Raw genomic sequence first — 15,265 nt, 5'->3', positions numbered from 1 at the left:
TGTATTCCACCTTTAAACAAGGCAATTCAGAGTGCTTTATAGATGACTTAAAAGGCATTTAAGACAAGATATACAGGAAACACACATACTTAGGCTAGGATTTAACAAAATAAAATGAGAGAAGAATTATAGGAAAATACAAATGCAGTTGCTGTGGAATGCAATATATGAATATGTAATAATAATAATAATAATAATTAATAATAATACATTTCAGAATAAACCTAAAGTGTAGCTGCTGCTTGGTGCGTGTCCCAGGAAATCTGTGTTTTGACTTTAAGGTATGGTAAGGTACTTTATTGTCACATAATGAAATTCATTCTTTGCATTTAACCCATCCCATTCCAAGTATTGGGAGCAGTGGGCAGCCAGTGTACAGGGCCTGTGGACCAACTCCAGATCTAATAGCCAGTGCTGCTGTCAATGGCACTCACTGGAAAACATATCTTTGGGTGTTTGCCTGGGTCACAGTATGTGATAGCAGCAGTCAAACGTGTAGTCTTGTAGTATTGGAGGCAGTGATAGTCCTATCATAACAGGGAGTCTTATGAATGTTAGCTGCACCAGTGCTTGCAACAGTAGGCATATGGAAGTTAACTGGCCATTATCTCAGGCACCACTAGTGTTAGTAACATCTCTGTTGTGCCACCTTAAAGCAGCTGTGTGACATATCCTGCTGGAGAGGCTGGCATGAAAAGGGCCTTATGAGATGAGCCAGAATGGACATTAGACAGCACTGGAACATTTAAATCGGATCAAGGATTCATTAATGACATCACTGGCAGCTGTGTGGTTGTGGTTTCTCCTGTGTGGGAGAATGAGCTATGACAAAAAGAGGAGGTGGAGGGGTATAACTGGAGATTATTATAGGGACTACAACAATAATAATTCTTATTGTGACTTACTGTTTTACCTTGTTTGACCATGTTATAATATAATATACATTGAAAAACATGGGTGTGGAAATGTCCGGTATTTGTTCCTACATGGTGACAGAGCTAGGCATCACGCTAAAAGCATTTGTATTTTTTGTTTTTTTGAGAAATAGGCGTAGTAACATCTTGGCGGTTGATAGTTGACCTTTGAAACTCATAAGTGCCGAGTAGCAGCTGTCTCTCCGCCCCTCGCCCACGTGACAGCTGAACCAGTGGGAGGTTGTGATTCCAACAAACTCCTGCAGTGGGGGGCGAACACAAGTCGGGAAGGTAAAGCAAAACTTTTTGGAAGTCGTACAGATCCAGTTGTGAGTGGATTATCTGCATAATATTTGCAGCCGTTCTGATCTATTAGCATCTTTTACAGATGTCTTATGTTTTCCTCGACTGCGATTTGCTCTGAAATGCTGTTTCGCTTTAATGCCTCTTTATCTGACACGATGACTGCTCTGTTACTGTATGTAACTATGTGACTATCTCCACTATCGCGGCTGGTAACTCGGGATTTTCCCTGACAACTTGCAGTGTTATGAAAATAATTGATACCTCCTCGTTTCAAGTCCCCGTCTTTCCCGTTGAAATACTGGCATTTTGAGCAAGTCAAAGTTTGTCGGTCACAAAATTGTCTCGTTTTTTGCTGAAAGTGAGTAAAAACACTCTTTAAACTGTAATAGACATTTAGTTTAGTTGCTAAACTACAAGTGAACGAATTTTCAATGAATTTGAACGACGACCTTGGGAGTTTTATTGCCCGCAAAATCTGCTTCCATTGGCTGACAACGTAAGAAGCAGCCAGCAGATTGTGCTTTAGCCGTGCCGCAGGGTCACACCTTTTGCTTTGACTTCAGTGGAAAACAGAGGACAAAATAAAGTGACTACTTTTGGCTGTCAAATGACCAGTGTTTGACCAGTGCGATTATTGAACCTATAAACATGGTCTTGGTATCATTTTAAAGGATATTTCAAGCTCTTTCTATCTGTTCAATTTGTTTTAGCATTTAACCATGTTGAAAAATAAAAAGATGTCTAGGTTGCAAAAGTTGTACTCACATGAAGTGCGTGATTCAGCTATCCATGTAGCCTAATCCATTTTGTAGCTTATTGCTGGTTTGTCCTTTGGGTTGTTTTTATTTTTTTCTGGTACAGCGATTGATTACGACTTTTTGTGTTTTTGTTATTCTTTTTTCCTACTCAATCAATAATAATAATAGTACTAAGAAGACTATACACAATTTTAAATAATAAATTTTATTATTATTATTATTATTTATAAAGTTTATTAATAATGATGGAATCATTTTCCTTTTTTTCTCCAGTCACATCAAATCTAGAAACAGAATCAGAATCAGAAAAGCTTTTATTGCCAAGTAGTTTTTTTACACCTAGGAGGAATTTGTTTTGGAGATGAGGTGCTACACGTGGACAAAGACAAACATACAGTTGACATAAATAAATGTAAAAATATATAAATATGGGATAGATTGACAAAAATATAAAAATATCTAGTGTATTAGAATATAATATAATAGAGATCCAGGTTGTCATGTAGTTGGGATGCCTTTATGGGTGAGTGAGTCTCAGATGTAAATGTGTTTTGTCTATCATGATAATCCAGAAATGCGGGTGGCAGTGATTGGAGCTGGAGTCATTGGCTTGTCAACAGCTCAGAGCATCTATGAGCAATATCACTCCATTGTCAGTCCACTGACCATTGAGGTGTATGCAGACCGTTTCACTCCACTGACCACTAGTGATGGAGCGGCTGGCCTCTGGCAACCATATCTCTACGATAAGGGCAACATCCAGGAGACGTGAGTGCATTCTCTCTTTTGACTCTCCACTTTATCTGCAGAAAAGTGGCCACCATTGTAATGCGGTGTTTGTTCTCACATTTAGAAAATGGAATAAAGAGACATTTGACTACTTGCTGAGCTACCTCAGTTCACCGGAGTCCATAAAAATGGGTATATTCCTTCAGTCTGGCTACAACCTCTGCACTGAACCAGCCCCTGTGAGTAGTGCTTTGTTCTGCCCAGTGACCTCAAAGGAGAAAGCCTTTTACAACCCAGAGCTAAGCAATTATGCAATAAAAATATAGATATAGTTCAACTGTAACCTGAAATAACATATTCATAAATGTATCACACACACACCAGTGCAATATCTACCATTAACACAGTCTAGTAGTATTCATCATGATTGAAAGTAGAGCTTTGCTCAGCCAAACAAATATGGGTGCCTGCAGTGGTTGGACAACAATGACAGAAAGGGCTCACCAAGGATTGGGTTTAAACTCAGACTTGTTTTTGATTGCAGGATCCCTCATTTAAAGATAGTGTCCTGGGCTTCAGAAAGCTCACAGAGAGAGAACTGCAGATGTTCCCTGGATACAAGTAAGTTCCTCAAAGCATAATACTGAAAGAACATAAAGCAGAGCAGCAAATAGTTAGTTAGTTCGTCAGGTAGTTATCTATTCCCCTGCCAAACATTTGACACTGATTTATATCAAACATCAAGATTATAGCAAGACATCTTCCAATAAAACATATACAAAACCAAAACAAATATAAATCGTAAAATGATATATACAGCTACAAAGTTTGAGGAGATAAAAGCTTCGAAAGAAAGACACTGCTTACACAGATTTTTTTTATCCTGGCTAAGGGCTTCTCCAACTCGGCTTTTCCTTCATCTCCCATGCTTTCTCCATGTTTCATGTGTGAACGCATCATTCATGTTTTTCTCTTACTATACAAAATATTGCATGGTTACCAATAAAAAATACAAATATAAATAATTGGATGGGTACTTCTGTGTGACCAGCTCTCACGCTCTAACACATCTATCTCTTTTAATATGTCCAGTTATGGGTGGTTCAACACTGCTATCATGGTGGAAGGTAAAGCATATTTACCTTGGCTGATGGATTGGTGAGTAATTAACTTACCTGTCACCTGACTTCCCATGTTGTAGCAGGAGTCCTGACTGTAATTCGTCTTGGTGCAGCACCTGATTGCAACATCATTTATTACCCAATAAAAAGATGAAAGGAAGCACCTGATTGCTGTTATATAAATGTTCAATAAAGTTTTTGGGATCAATAAAGTTGTATTTTATCCTACATGCTCAACGCATGTTCTCAGTTTAGCTTGTCTGTATAAAATAGTTTACCATTTACTATATACTGTGTTTACCATTTTGTAGTGTTGTCTGATATACTGTATGTAATCTATATAGTGGACTAAAATTATCTGACAGCCTAAAAGTAGTTTGCAGTCTGTGGTCGTTAACTGAGAGCTAACTGCATGCATTTTGCAGGCCGGGGAAAAAGGCACAGTTAGACAGCTGCCAGATGGGAATGACCTGATTAGTGTCTGAAATGTTTTCCATCTGACACACTACATTGTCCCCAACATACAATTTCCTATAGGTTGTATAATTTCAGACACAGCATACCAAATGTTGTTTAGGATAAGCAATCTTAGCAATCTTGAGTAGTTTTAGTTTAACAGAAGTCAAAATGTAGATTTGTCAGGAGTGGATTTCTGTTTCTCATAAAATCTGGTATCTGGTTTTATGTCTTTGTTAGGTTGCAAAAAAGGGGTGTAAAATTTTATCACAGGAAAATCGAGTCCTTCAAGGAGGTTAGTGAAGGCTTTTCAATATTATAGTTGCATACTATTATTTATTATTATGTTTTATTTTCAATCTTAGGAATGCTTTTTAAACAGAGTAACATCCAGATGTGGCATTTTCCTACTTACCTCTAGAGTGACTCACAACATGTTCCCATGTGTCACATTTGTTATCTCTTATCATGCTTCCCGTATTCAGCTGGCAGAAACTGGGGCAGACGTGGTAATAAACTGCACTGGGATAAGATCAGGAGAGCTCCAGCCAGACCCTGAGCTTAAACCAGGCAGGGGTCAGATAGTGAAGGTGAGTATGGCCATTTATATCACCAGCTATAAAGGCACCGTAGAAATAGCAGTTTGTTATTTCTTTGTCTCTCAGGTGGATGCTCCATGGCTGAAGCATTGGATTCTTACCCACAATTTTACAACAGGAGTCTACAATTCACCGTACATCATTCCAGGGTAGTTCTAGCACTGTGGTACTTTCATTGTACTCATACACATAATGCATGTTGCTGTGCAGTTTAAGTTCACATGTTAAATATGAAATTTAGCTTGTGTAACATTACATTCATTTCAGCAATAGGTGCCATGGGGTTGCTTTCTGTCAGAACACTTGTAACACGGGGTGACAGTGTTTTTGTAGCCTGAAAGCCGAAGTTGTTTATATGAGCAAACAGAACATCTGTGTCTGCAGGAGTCGCCTCGTGACAGTCGGTGGGATTTTCCAGGTAGGAAACTGGAGTGAACAGAACAACTCCACCGACCATGAGAAGATCTGGGACGGCGCTTGCCAACTCGAGCCAAGTCTCAAGGTGGGATGATATCTAAACGTTGTTTGTCTAAGAGGCCATAAAAATACTTTCTCTCTCAACTGTAGTGAATTATTTACAATGACTCATTTAGCATTTGATATATTTAGAATACTTATTTTGTAACTCAGTCCAGTGACAAGGAACAATTTGGTGGCAAAATTTAAAGCTTGAGAAAGATTGTGTGTTGTTGTTCTCTAACCTCAGCATGCCAGGATAGTAGAGGACTGGGCCGGCCTCAGGCCTGTCCGCAGCAAAGTCCGACTGGAGAGGGAGGCCATACAGTCTGGTGCAGCTACAATAGAGGTAACAACAGCTAAGGAGAACTTTTAAATGTTCATTTTGGTCATTCAACTTCTAAAATATCCTGGCTCTCATTCAGGTGATACACAACTATGGCCATGGAGGTTTTGGACTCACCATTCACAGAGGCTGTGCCCAGGAGGCGGCAAGGCTCTTCGGTCAGATTGTGGAGCAAAAAGGCAAAGGTCCAAAAGCTCGTTTGTGAATCTGAGTCCTATTACAATATTCAGAGAGGGCCAATTCACATGTAACAAAATAATTCTTAAATCCATTGGAGGTTTGGGTGATTGTAAAAAGTAAATAAAATATATAAAGTATACATATATTTCTCAGTAAATGTAGACTATAACTGATAAAATCACGTATCACAGTGTTTAGTAATATATAACAACACGAATCCACAGCTCTTTTTGAAAGATTATTTACTATAATATCATACACATTTACATCCAGTGCACTGACAAGAATCTGTGCACACAGACACTTAATGCAGCACTATATCTCAAACACTGGCAAGTAAGAGTCAGCTTGTTGGACCTGTACTAGTTAATCTCCCATTTTTTTGAACAAAACTTTACTCAGGGGGTTACTCGTAGAATCCGACTGGGCAAAGTCTGTCTACACATCACCTTTGTTACAATCAAAAGCAAAGACAACAACTAAACCAGGTATTGATACATTATTTACAGAAAGACAGAATGTGACTTCCTGTCAAATAGATGTGTTTGCATGTGTAGGTCTATGTGTGCAAGAGATGCACCATGGTTTATACATTGTAACACCATATACTCATGTTAATTTTTTATTATGGGATTTTTACTAACTAGATTGAATCAGCTTTGGGTGATGAAAATACTTCAACACGTTGACTTACATAATGTTGTCCACAAATTCAGTCCAGGATCTGTGGACTCGTTCCAGTTATGCTATAATGATGAAATGTTGTCAACTGTTTGTTATTATGCTCTGATGAATGCTTCGGACAATTTGTTAGCTTGTTGAAAATAAAATAATCACATAATGATCAAGACATGGGGTGTTATTTTCATTATTACTAGAGTAATAATATAGTAGAAAATGGAAAACAGTACTGGCATGAGATAAAAGAACATATTTAACACAGGACTTTAAAAGATGCTTACTCTATATGAGAAAGTCAGTGACTCGATGTGCATTTAGATGAAGTAATCACATAACTTATTTAATCTAATGTCTGTTGATTTGACAGTGTGGAATTGTTCTTCACTCCAGCGCTTTGTATAAAGCTGAGTTTGCAAATTAGTGTAATTTAACAGGCAATTTGTGTGCACAAATAAATGCTCTTTCTTACCTACACATCTATGTCTTTTTTATAGTGTAAGAGTTGGGCTCTCATACACAAACAAAATAGTTTTAAGGCTCTTTAAGAATACCTAACAGTTGTACCCTCTTTATGCTGCTCTGCTTTAGAAAAACAGGATTCAAATACTGTGCTCAAAGTATTTGAATTCTCACAAGTTTCACATCTCATTCACCATTTATTTTCTCAATCTTGCACTCGTGTAGGTCATATGGTCTTTTGCAGTCCCCCCGTGTGCAGTTAAGTCGGTGACAAAATTGTGACTGCAATGGTGGCCGAAGACTATATAATAATAATATGTAATATTGTGCTGCCTGGCTCTCTGAAGCCACTTTCCTAAACGGACAAGTCGTAGGATGGGAATGGAGATGGACACAGAGAGCTGGTCTAGCTTTTTTTTTTGCCTCTCCTTGCTTCTTTTCCTCACCGTGGACACCTCTCTTGGTTGTACTTCAGCCGATGCGTGCCCTCAGCCCTGGGAGCTGGAGCTGGACTGAGGGATTCTCTCTGAGCTTTGGGAGGAGGCACGACCCACCATCTCCTGGCCCCACTCGCGGTGGCTGGCTTCCTGCAGGCCCCGGCCTGTTGTCTCAATTGGCAGTGCACAGGAGGCGACGGCAGCTAGGAGGCAGCAGCAGCAGTACACTGAGAGAGCCAGGTACACAGATGACTCCAACATCACCTGTAGGATGAAGCGCAGGGACAAACACAAATGACCACCACTTTCTTGTATTATGTATTTAAAGGAGAAAACTGATAGAAGGGGGTTACCTGTGCGACAAAAGGTGTAATAAGGGCACCAACTCTGGCCATCCCACTGCTGGTTCCCAGGCCTAAAGCCCTGGTCGCTGTTGGGTACACCTGCAGAGTATCAGAAAATACTGAGAAGGCTTCCCTGATGTTGGCTAACTTTACTCAGCCATTAATTTGATCTGAGCTGTAACAATCACTGTTTGCAAGCAAGCAAATACCTTAAAATCTTACCTCTGGAGTGTACACATAGGCAGCCTGGAATCCTCCCGCGATGAAAGCTCTTGCAATGAATATCAACACTGTCATGGATGTTCTGCAACAGAGAAACCAGTAATGCTGGATAAATAATGGATCCACAGTTTGATGTTTAACATTCTCATTAGTTTCCATCTTACCTGCCAACACAACCATAGAGGGGAATTATGCACATAGAGAAGATGAAGAAACACAGTGCCATGGTCTTTCTCCTTCCCAGTCGATCAATGGCCCACAGTGTCACCAGCAGGCCTACGTAACAATGCAAAAATCCATTATCTTACAGTGCAATAATTACTCAGATTAATTAATCTTTCTCAAGTCAGACACCTTGACTTGCCATTGCAAGAAAAGCTGAACTGAAACTAGTAACGTTAACGATGGCCCTGGCACATCTAATGGAATGCAGCCATCATTAATGTAATTATTAACACCTTGTGAGAAAGCTCTATTAATGTTATTTTTTATGATGATTTACTTCTAATCTACTTAACTGATATTTCTGTCTTACTGAGTTATCACAGGTGTAATAATTACATAGTACCTCCTCCACTCAAGTGCTCAACACCGGAGCCTGTGTGCTCAGCCCCCTCTTGCATCCCTCGACATGGAGAGAACTCTGTTGTGGAGTTTGGGGACGACTCCATCATAATCGGCCAGATTTCAAACAACGATGATGACTTCATATCGGGAGGAAATTCATAATCTCGCAGAGTGGTGTACAGTGAACAACCCGCTGCTTAACGTCAGTAAAACTAAGGAGCTGATCGTTAATTTTAGGAAGAAGGAGATAAAGACACACACTCCTGTCTACATCAGTGGTGCTGAGGTGGAGCAGGTGAACAGTTTCAGGTTCCTGGGAATCTGACATGGTCATCTTCACCACGCTGGTGAAGAAAGCTCAGAAAGGCCTGTATTTCTTGAGGAAGCTTAAGAAGGCCACATTTACACACCAGGTTCTTGTCAGCTTTTAAAGAGCAGCCTACGCAGAGCCCAAAGGATGCTAAAGGACAGTACCCACCCAGCCACAGCCTGTTCACCCTGCTGTCTTCTGGGAAGAGATATAGAAGTTTCTGCTGCCGCACTACCAGACTGCAGAGCAGCTTTTCCCCCCAAGCTATCAGACTCTTAAACTCTAATTAATCCTAAGCACTGCTCCATTTAACATTGAATATTGTTTAGTTCTGTTTACCATTTTTATAATTGCTTCTGTATTAATATTGTAGCAGAAGGGAGTTACGAAGCTCAATTTCATTATATAACCTGTTATATTGTGACAATAAATGTACCTACCTACCTATAGTATTTAGCATTATTATGATGACCTAAGTACTAAGAAATAACATAGCAATAGGTACCATTAATTAGCATTAACTAGATAATTACCCAGTAATTTACTTGTATAAAGAAAGTATCACCAGAGTGCCACAAGAAAAGAAAATACAATATACATTTTTGTATTAGCACACTAAAAAAAGACATAAACAGCAGTAAAACCATGCACCAATCACAACATCATTTCAGACCTTCAAACCAAAGTTACCTTTTTCACACACACACACACACACACATACACACACACACACACACACACACACACACACACACACGCGTGTACCTGGGAATTCAGATAAGGTGGTCCACAACAGGTCTTTGTAGTCGTCGGAGTTCAGATATTTACACTCCAAGTTGCACCGGAGCTCCCTCTTATTACCTTTGGACACTAGAGGGCAATATCAAACAATAGAAAACATGACAGTTAGCACCGCTCTGTGTTGCCTTTGCAAAAACAATCTGTATGAACATTAGACCTTTTTCATGGCAGGCATTTTGACTTGGCAGAAAAGGAAACACACAGGTGTACCTAATAACATTAACTATAATAGCTGTTAACGTTATCACTTACATCTGTGCTTTTCCTGCTATCACCGTGTAAAACGTCTGTCTTGAAAATGGTTGATTCTGTCACTGACTGTGAGAAGCATGCTTTATTACATGTCTATACATTCAAAATATATAAACTGCTAACACAATACCCTGTTTTTGCTTCGGAAATGTATACTACACTCCTCTCCTGGGTGGTCTCTTTAATTAGTGTACCAAATTAAACTGTGTGTTTCCTTGAGTATGTGAGGTGATCTGTTGGCACTGGAGCAGCAACTCACTTCCACATGCACCTCCCTCCTGAAACAGCTCTGTAGTGAGCAGTACCAGTCCGTAGTAAGAGAAGGCATTTGCAAACCTGAGGAGACAGAGACGCAGGATGAAACACGTAGTGGGAAAAACAAATGAAATATGTCTGTGCGCTTGAAGAGCATAATGTTTTGGAGAGTAAGAAAGAAAAGAAAATCAGGGAGTAACGAAGGATATGACTGGGTGGCATTATCGTTCATTCCATTTACCAAATAAACCAGAGCAGAACTGTGGTCCAGCGAAAGTGTGAGGAAAATAAGTCTTGAAACTTTCCACGATCCTCCTAATTAAAAGAACAGACATAAAAAAAAAACAAACCTGAATATACAAATAACAACATAATAGGTAGCGTACATGAATAATGTGCTCTGTGTGAATTTGTGTTCTGTAGAAACAGGCTTTTACCTGTCTAGCAGCGATAAGTTTCCCCAGTGGCATTGGTGCTCCATTCTCTGTAGCAATGCGCTTCAGTGTGGCCAGAGCTTTTTCCTGGTTCCCGGTCAGCACGTCGTATCGAGCACTCTCAGGTAGCCACTGCTCCCGTCCCCCAGAAAAACAGGCATGTCAATTGATGTCATTTGTTATGCTTACATATAGCACAAGACTGATAACATCATACTCACAAAACATAGGATGGCAAAGATGAAGAGAGGAATGGTAGAGAGGCCAAGCAGCCAGCGCCATCCCAGAGTGGGCATGACCAGGATCGCTAAGAGGACTTCGAACACCGTGCCCAGGGCCCAAAATATCTGCAAGGCAAAATCAAAATTTTGTACAAATCCTGTGCAATTATGGTTGCACGTTGTGTTGTTTGTGGATGTCATTAACACTTTGGCAAGGTGGATGATAGATGAGTGAGATGAGTAGTTCCGGGTAGCACATACCTCAATCAGCAAGATGCACGTGGCTCTGGCCCTCATAGGCAGGAATTCAGCATAGAGTGTCACCCTTATGAGGAGGAACAATTCACTGTTACACATACCTCAAATCAATAATTAAAGCGTTGTTTTAAGAGAGATTAACACTTGTTACTCACGACTGTGGGGCTCCTCCAATGCCAAAGCCCACCAGTGCACGGAGGACGAGGATCCACCCATAAACAGGTGCAAATGCACTCATCAGGCCATAGAACATAGTCCACAGCACGCTCATCTTGAGACCCTGTGTGTGTGTACAATCAAAACACAACAAGCTGCTCAATAAATTACGGCAATGTGATAGGGCTCTTCAGCAGAGCCTAGTACAGAGTCTGATATTGATCACTTTCTTTCATTCAGAAACAAAAAAAGATAAAATTTTAACTCCTTTAAACTCAAGATAAACTTACAGGAAACAGAAATCTAAATCATCTCCATGTCAATCAGAGGCTTTAATTAGAACTTACTGTCTTTCTGCCGTATCTGTCAGCTATGTTTCCCCAAAGAGAGGAGCTGATCATCATCCCGATAAACACTGCCTGCATCAATGAATAAAAAAAACCCAGATAAGCTGACATCCTGTCCTGCTGTAGACGGTACTGTTGCTTTTGTTTTGGTGTGAGCCACTAAAAGTCACTGAATGTGAGACTCTCATTTGATTATCTGCTAATGAATGTTGCATTACCTACATCTCAATCAAGTGATGCCATTAAAAATATGTACTGTTCAAGGCCTCTTTATGCAACGCCATTAGTAAAATCTACAGTAACTCCCCTGTTTGCATATTGTTTATATTATACTCAGAAAAGTAAATATTCGATTCAAATCAAAGTATTGCAACACATATTTAATGACATTATAAAGCATTAGGGTCTCAGTGTTTTCCACTTGGTCGTCACTGCTCATTACAAGCACTTATTTCAAAACAATCCCTAATCGCTTAATCAATAACTATCAGGAAAGTCTAATAACACTGCAAGCAAGGGCACTTTACAGACATTACAGGGCCATTACCGATGTAAGCAGTGCCACCTCAAGGCTAGGCAGTCTCCATTCACAGTGCAGCTGTGGGGCTAAGATGCTGAGGATCATCATCTCCATGGCATCAGCCATCTGTGTGAACAGAAAACCCAGATACGCAAAACATTTTAGAGTTTACTGGAAAACAAACACAGCACCTGGAATTGTGTATTTTCAGTAAAGAGCAGTTCTCACCCAGGACAGACCAGTGAGGATGGAGAGTTTCCACTGAAATGTCCCGAAGCCTATGGCCTCTACGGCATCTTCTACCATGAATGTGTCTGTCGGGAATGAGGAACGTGAAAATATTTAAATGAGGAGATTCAAACATTCTCTGAACAGTGGTCTGAGAGCTTCTACAAGGTACTGAAGTTGTATACCTGAGGTGGAGAGCACCGGGTGTTGATATGTATTGATTTCTTACAGGTTAGGTGCTTCTGATGACGGTAATAAAGATTAAACCAAAAGCTTGAAACAGAAGATATGCCTCTGTCATTCTTTGGAGAAACTATTCTCTTATAAAAGATACTTTTAAGATTGAACGTTTTCTTGACCTTGGAAACAGATAAAACCATATCACTTGACTGAAACCATGTGACTTTAGAGAAAAAGGATGTTAGGATATTATGAAAGTGTAGGGGCCGGGAAGTTAAAGATGTTTTGTGTGTAAAAAAGAGCCCTGCCGTACTGTACCATCAGTTGGATTGGCAAACTCCCGAGGAACTGGAGGTCCATCTGCAAGTGCCACAGACTCGGAATCAGTCTGCTCTGCAATCTTGATAACCTGTTCTCTATTCTCGCCATCATCCTCTGACCGTGTGCTCTCACCAGTGCGACGGAAGCGGATGACACTACAAAAAAAGAAAAACAAAATGCGATTCATTTTTTCAAAAGCCCAGGAGGATTAACAAATCCACAATATGTCCTGTCGGGGAGTTTCAGAAGACTAGTGCCGGGGGTTCCCTAGATGATATCTGATATGCCCTTTTTCTGACTGTGATTTTGAAAATAGATGGTATTATTGTCCTATAAGCAAACCATGTAAAGCCAACTGACAGCTCTGCACACTGCATTGTGCTGCTTGGCAAGCTTAAATACCCAGAAACATGCATGTTTTCTACAGCTGGAAGGTATAATTTCTCCCACATGTAGATAATAGACGGTTCACTAAGGATGAAAGGCTATAAGAGAGAGTGCTAGCGATGCCTTAATCACTGTAATTACATCACATAGCCTTCAAGCAATGTCAGTGCTGCAGATGAGTTTGTGAGATGTCCAGCCAATGTAATTTTCATTTTCAAGTTCTTTCGAAAGAAATACATAGAAATGAATATATTCTGTAATATATACTGTAACAACCCCTTAAAAAAACATAGCCATGTCTTTTATTTCTTTTGTTTTTCTAACTGGAATTGATTTGTAAGTCCTTATCCCAAATCCTATTTTTTACTGTTTGATTAACAAATATTTAATTTTGAAAACTCATATCATTATTTTACTATGTGTCTTGGCAAAGACAATAATTAATGTTCCTCATGACGAGCTGGCTAGACTTGAATAGTCCAGCCTTCATCTCACTGTACAACAGGGCTGAAATAAATCACATCAGGCACTGAGTCATGACAACGAACACAATAACAAGTTAAAAGGAAAACTCATCAGCTTAGAAATCACAGCACACAGCAAACCTGCTTCCTATGAATTAATAAGACCCAAACAGAAAATGCTACGACTGTAAACAAACTGCACCACAGATTATGCTAACTTTATTATTTTTTCCTCCCATAACCTAGGTACATTTCAAGGTAACATGACTGAATACATGTTGTTATTAAATGACTGCTGCTTTAAAGGAATGTCAGGTTATTTGTGGTCCAGCGAGCTAATCAAACAAACACAATGCAAAGCTGTCAGAGGGCGAAGCGTCGGCCAAACAAGCCGTCACGGCTGAAAATAGACTCATTGAAACCAAAAGGCGTTGATGTGCAGATTGTAGTTTACTCACGGCAGCTGCCTCAGTTGGAATAGATCATCGTCCATTTTGGTGTTTACTGGCTGACGCTCTGTTTGGCCTCATCGCCGTTTACATTATCACGACGTGCAGCGATTTCAGCACCGAGGAGAGCGACCTGCTCCGGGTGTCCGCCGACAGCCAATGAGAGGCCGCCCTGCGCGAGTCACAGCACGAGACACACAGAGAGGGAGAGAGGATAGGACGAGCTCAGGAGGATCTGACGCTACATGACTGCTGATTACTGTGGTCCTACACAGGACTTATCAGTACAGAGGTGAACACCTCCACCGCAGTCCTGTTGGTTTGATGTTTTCCATAACAAGATTTGAAATTATTAATTAAATGTATAGTGCCATTTTTTCCCTTAATTTGCTAAGTGCATGGTAAGTTGTGTAGTGTCTTTCAAACACAGAGGTAATTCAAGAAGAAATGCATTACTACAACATTTAAAAACACAAAGCCTAAAGAAAATAAACAGAAATAAAATAAAATAATATCAATGAAACAAGATTAAATAAAATACAAATAACGGACCAAACATGATGTATAAGGTTTAATTCTGACGGGACCGGAGCAGCTGTAAACCAGCACGTGGTGGGTATTGTGTTAATTATTTCTTTAAATTAATTTGTCTCCATGTTGTGTGTCTGTGTCTGCTAACATTAACATTACCATTAATAACCTTTTATTTATTTATTTACTTTAGCCTATTTGTAAATGTCAATAAACACAAAAATAAAAAAAAATCAACTTAAGAGAAAAAAATCGAAAGAAAATCGTCCATGAAATTTATTTAAACAATGAAAGTAAAAACTGGTATGGGGGATTGTTTTTGACAGAAATCACAACACGTATGAACAAATGTTGTGTCTTGCCAAAGTTTCCTTGAGTGAGAGCAAAACCAAAAGAAATGTAGCAAATGTTAATGTCAATTGTTCTCAAAAAAGAACAATTGACATTAACATTTGGTTCAAAGGTCGTCACATACTCGCTTGAGAAGGTTGTAGCTGTAAATTACTCTTCAGATTTCAGAAATGTGCGCAACAAACACTTTGCTGGACGGACGGTAAAATGTGAACACATCGGTAC

At 39.7% G+C, this 15,265-nt stretch overlaps 2 protein-coding genes across 4 annotated transcripts; one reads left to right on the top strand and one right to left on the bottom strand.

The window, feature by feature from the left end:
- The first annotated feature begins 1,074 nt into the window (after nt 1-1,074).
- LOC123959868 (D-amino-acid oxidase-like) lies at nt 1,075-6,715 on the top strand. Of its 3 annotated transcripts, none has more exons than XM_046034181.1 (11): nt 1,075-1,205; nt 2,551-2,746; nt 2,832-2,946; nt 3,252-3,328; nt 3,800-3,865; nt 4,525-4,579; nt 4,770-4,874; nt 4,950-5,032; nt 5,268-5,385; nt 5,590-5,688; nt 5,765-6,715. In XM_046034181.1, exons 2-11 carry the CDS (start codon nt 2,553-2,555, stop codon nt 5,888-5,890), a joined length of 1,038 nt encoding a protein of 345 aa, XP_045890137.1. In that variant the 5' UTR covers nt 1,075-1,205; nt 2,551-2,552; the 3' UTR covers nt 5,891-6,715. The 3 variants fall into 3 exon arrangements, with proteins under 3 accessions (XP_045890137.1, XP_045890138.1, XP_045890139.1); XM_046034182.1 differs by having other exon boundaries at nt 1,201-1,243; XM_046034183.1 differs by lacking the exon at nt 1,075-1,205 and adding an exon at nt 1,295-1,578.
- svopa (SV2 related protein a) lies at nt 5,771-15,225 on the bottom strand. Its single transcript, XM_046034180.1, has 17 exons — nt 15,165-15,225; nt 14,168-14,330; nt 12,856-13,013; nt 12,358-12,443; nt 12,157-12,255; nt 11,610-11,681; nt 11,262-11,386; nt 11,110-11,173; nt 10,849-10,974; nt 10,631-10,759; nt 10,435-10,508; nt 10,198-10,274; nt 9,651-9,755; nt 8,173-8,284; nt 8,009-8,090; nt 7,796-7,885; nt 5,771-7,706 (listed from the first exon to the last, which is right to left on the bottom strand). Exons 2-17 carry the CDS (start codon nt 14,200-14,202, stop codon nt 7,494-7,496), a joined length of 1,647 nt encoding a protein of 548 aa, XP_045890136.1. The 5' UTR covers nt 14,203-14,330; nt 15,165-15,225; the 3' UTR covers nt 5,771-7,493.
- Between the last annotated feature and the right edge of the window lie 40 nt (nt 15,226-15,265).

The sequence above is a fragment of the Micropterus dolomieu genome, linkage group LG21, assembly GCF_021292245.1.
Source record: "Micropterus dolomieu isolate WLL.071019.BEF.003 ecotype Adirondacks linkage group LG21, ASM2129224v1, whole genome shotgun sequence".
Lineage (NCBI taxonomy): Eukaryota > Metazoa > Chordata > Actinopteri > Centrarchiformes > Centrarchidae > Micropterus > Micropterus dolomieu.
The sequence above is the reverse complement of the archived record's forward strand: the minus strand, read 5'-3'. Positions and strand labels throughout refer to the sequence as shown.

Bases quoted from the DNA above. Each gene is read 5' to 3' on its own strand.
- LOC123959868 (XM_046034181.1), top strand. From the start codon at position 2,553: ATGCGGGTGGCAGTGATTGGAGCTGGAGTCATTGGCTTGTCAACAGCT. The intron at 2,947-3,251 runs GTGAGTAGTGCT...TTTTGATTGCAG, and splicing joins TCTGCACTGAACCAGCCCCT to GATCCCTCATTTAAAGATAG. The intron at 4,875-4,949 runs GTGAGTATGGCC...TTTGTCTCTCAG, and splicing joins GCAGGGGTCAGATAGTGAAG to GTGGATGCTCCATGGCTGAA.
- svopa (XM_046034180.1), bottom strand. From the start codon at position 14,202: ATGGACGATGATCTATTCCAACTGAGGCAGCTGCC. The intron at 13,014-14,167 runs GTGAGTAAACTA...CTTTTTTTGTAG, and splicing joins TTCCAACTGAGGCAGCTGCC to TGTCATCCGCTTCCGTCGCA. The intron at 10,760-10,848 runs GTGAGTATGATG...GGACGGGAGCAG, and splicing joins TCTTTGCCATCCTATGTTTT to TGGCTACCTGAGAGTGCTCG.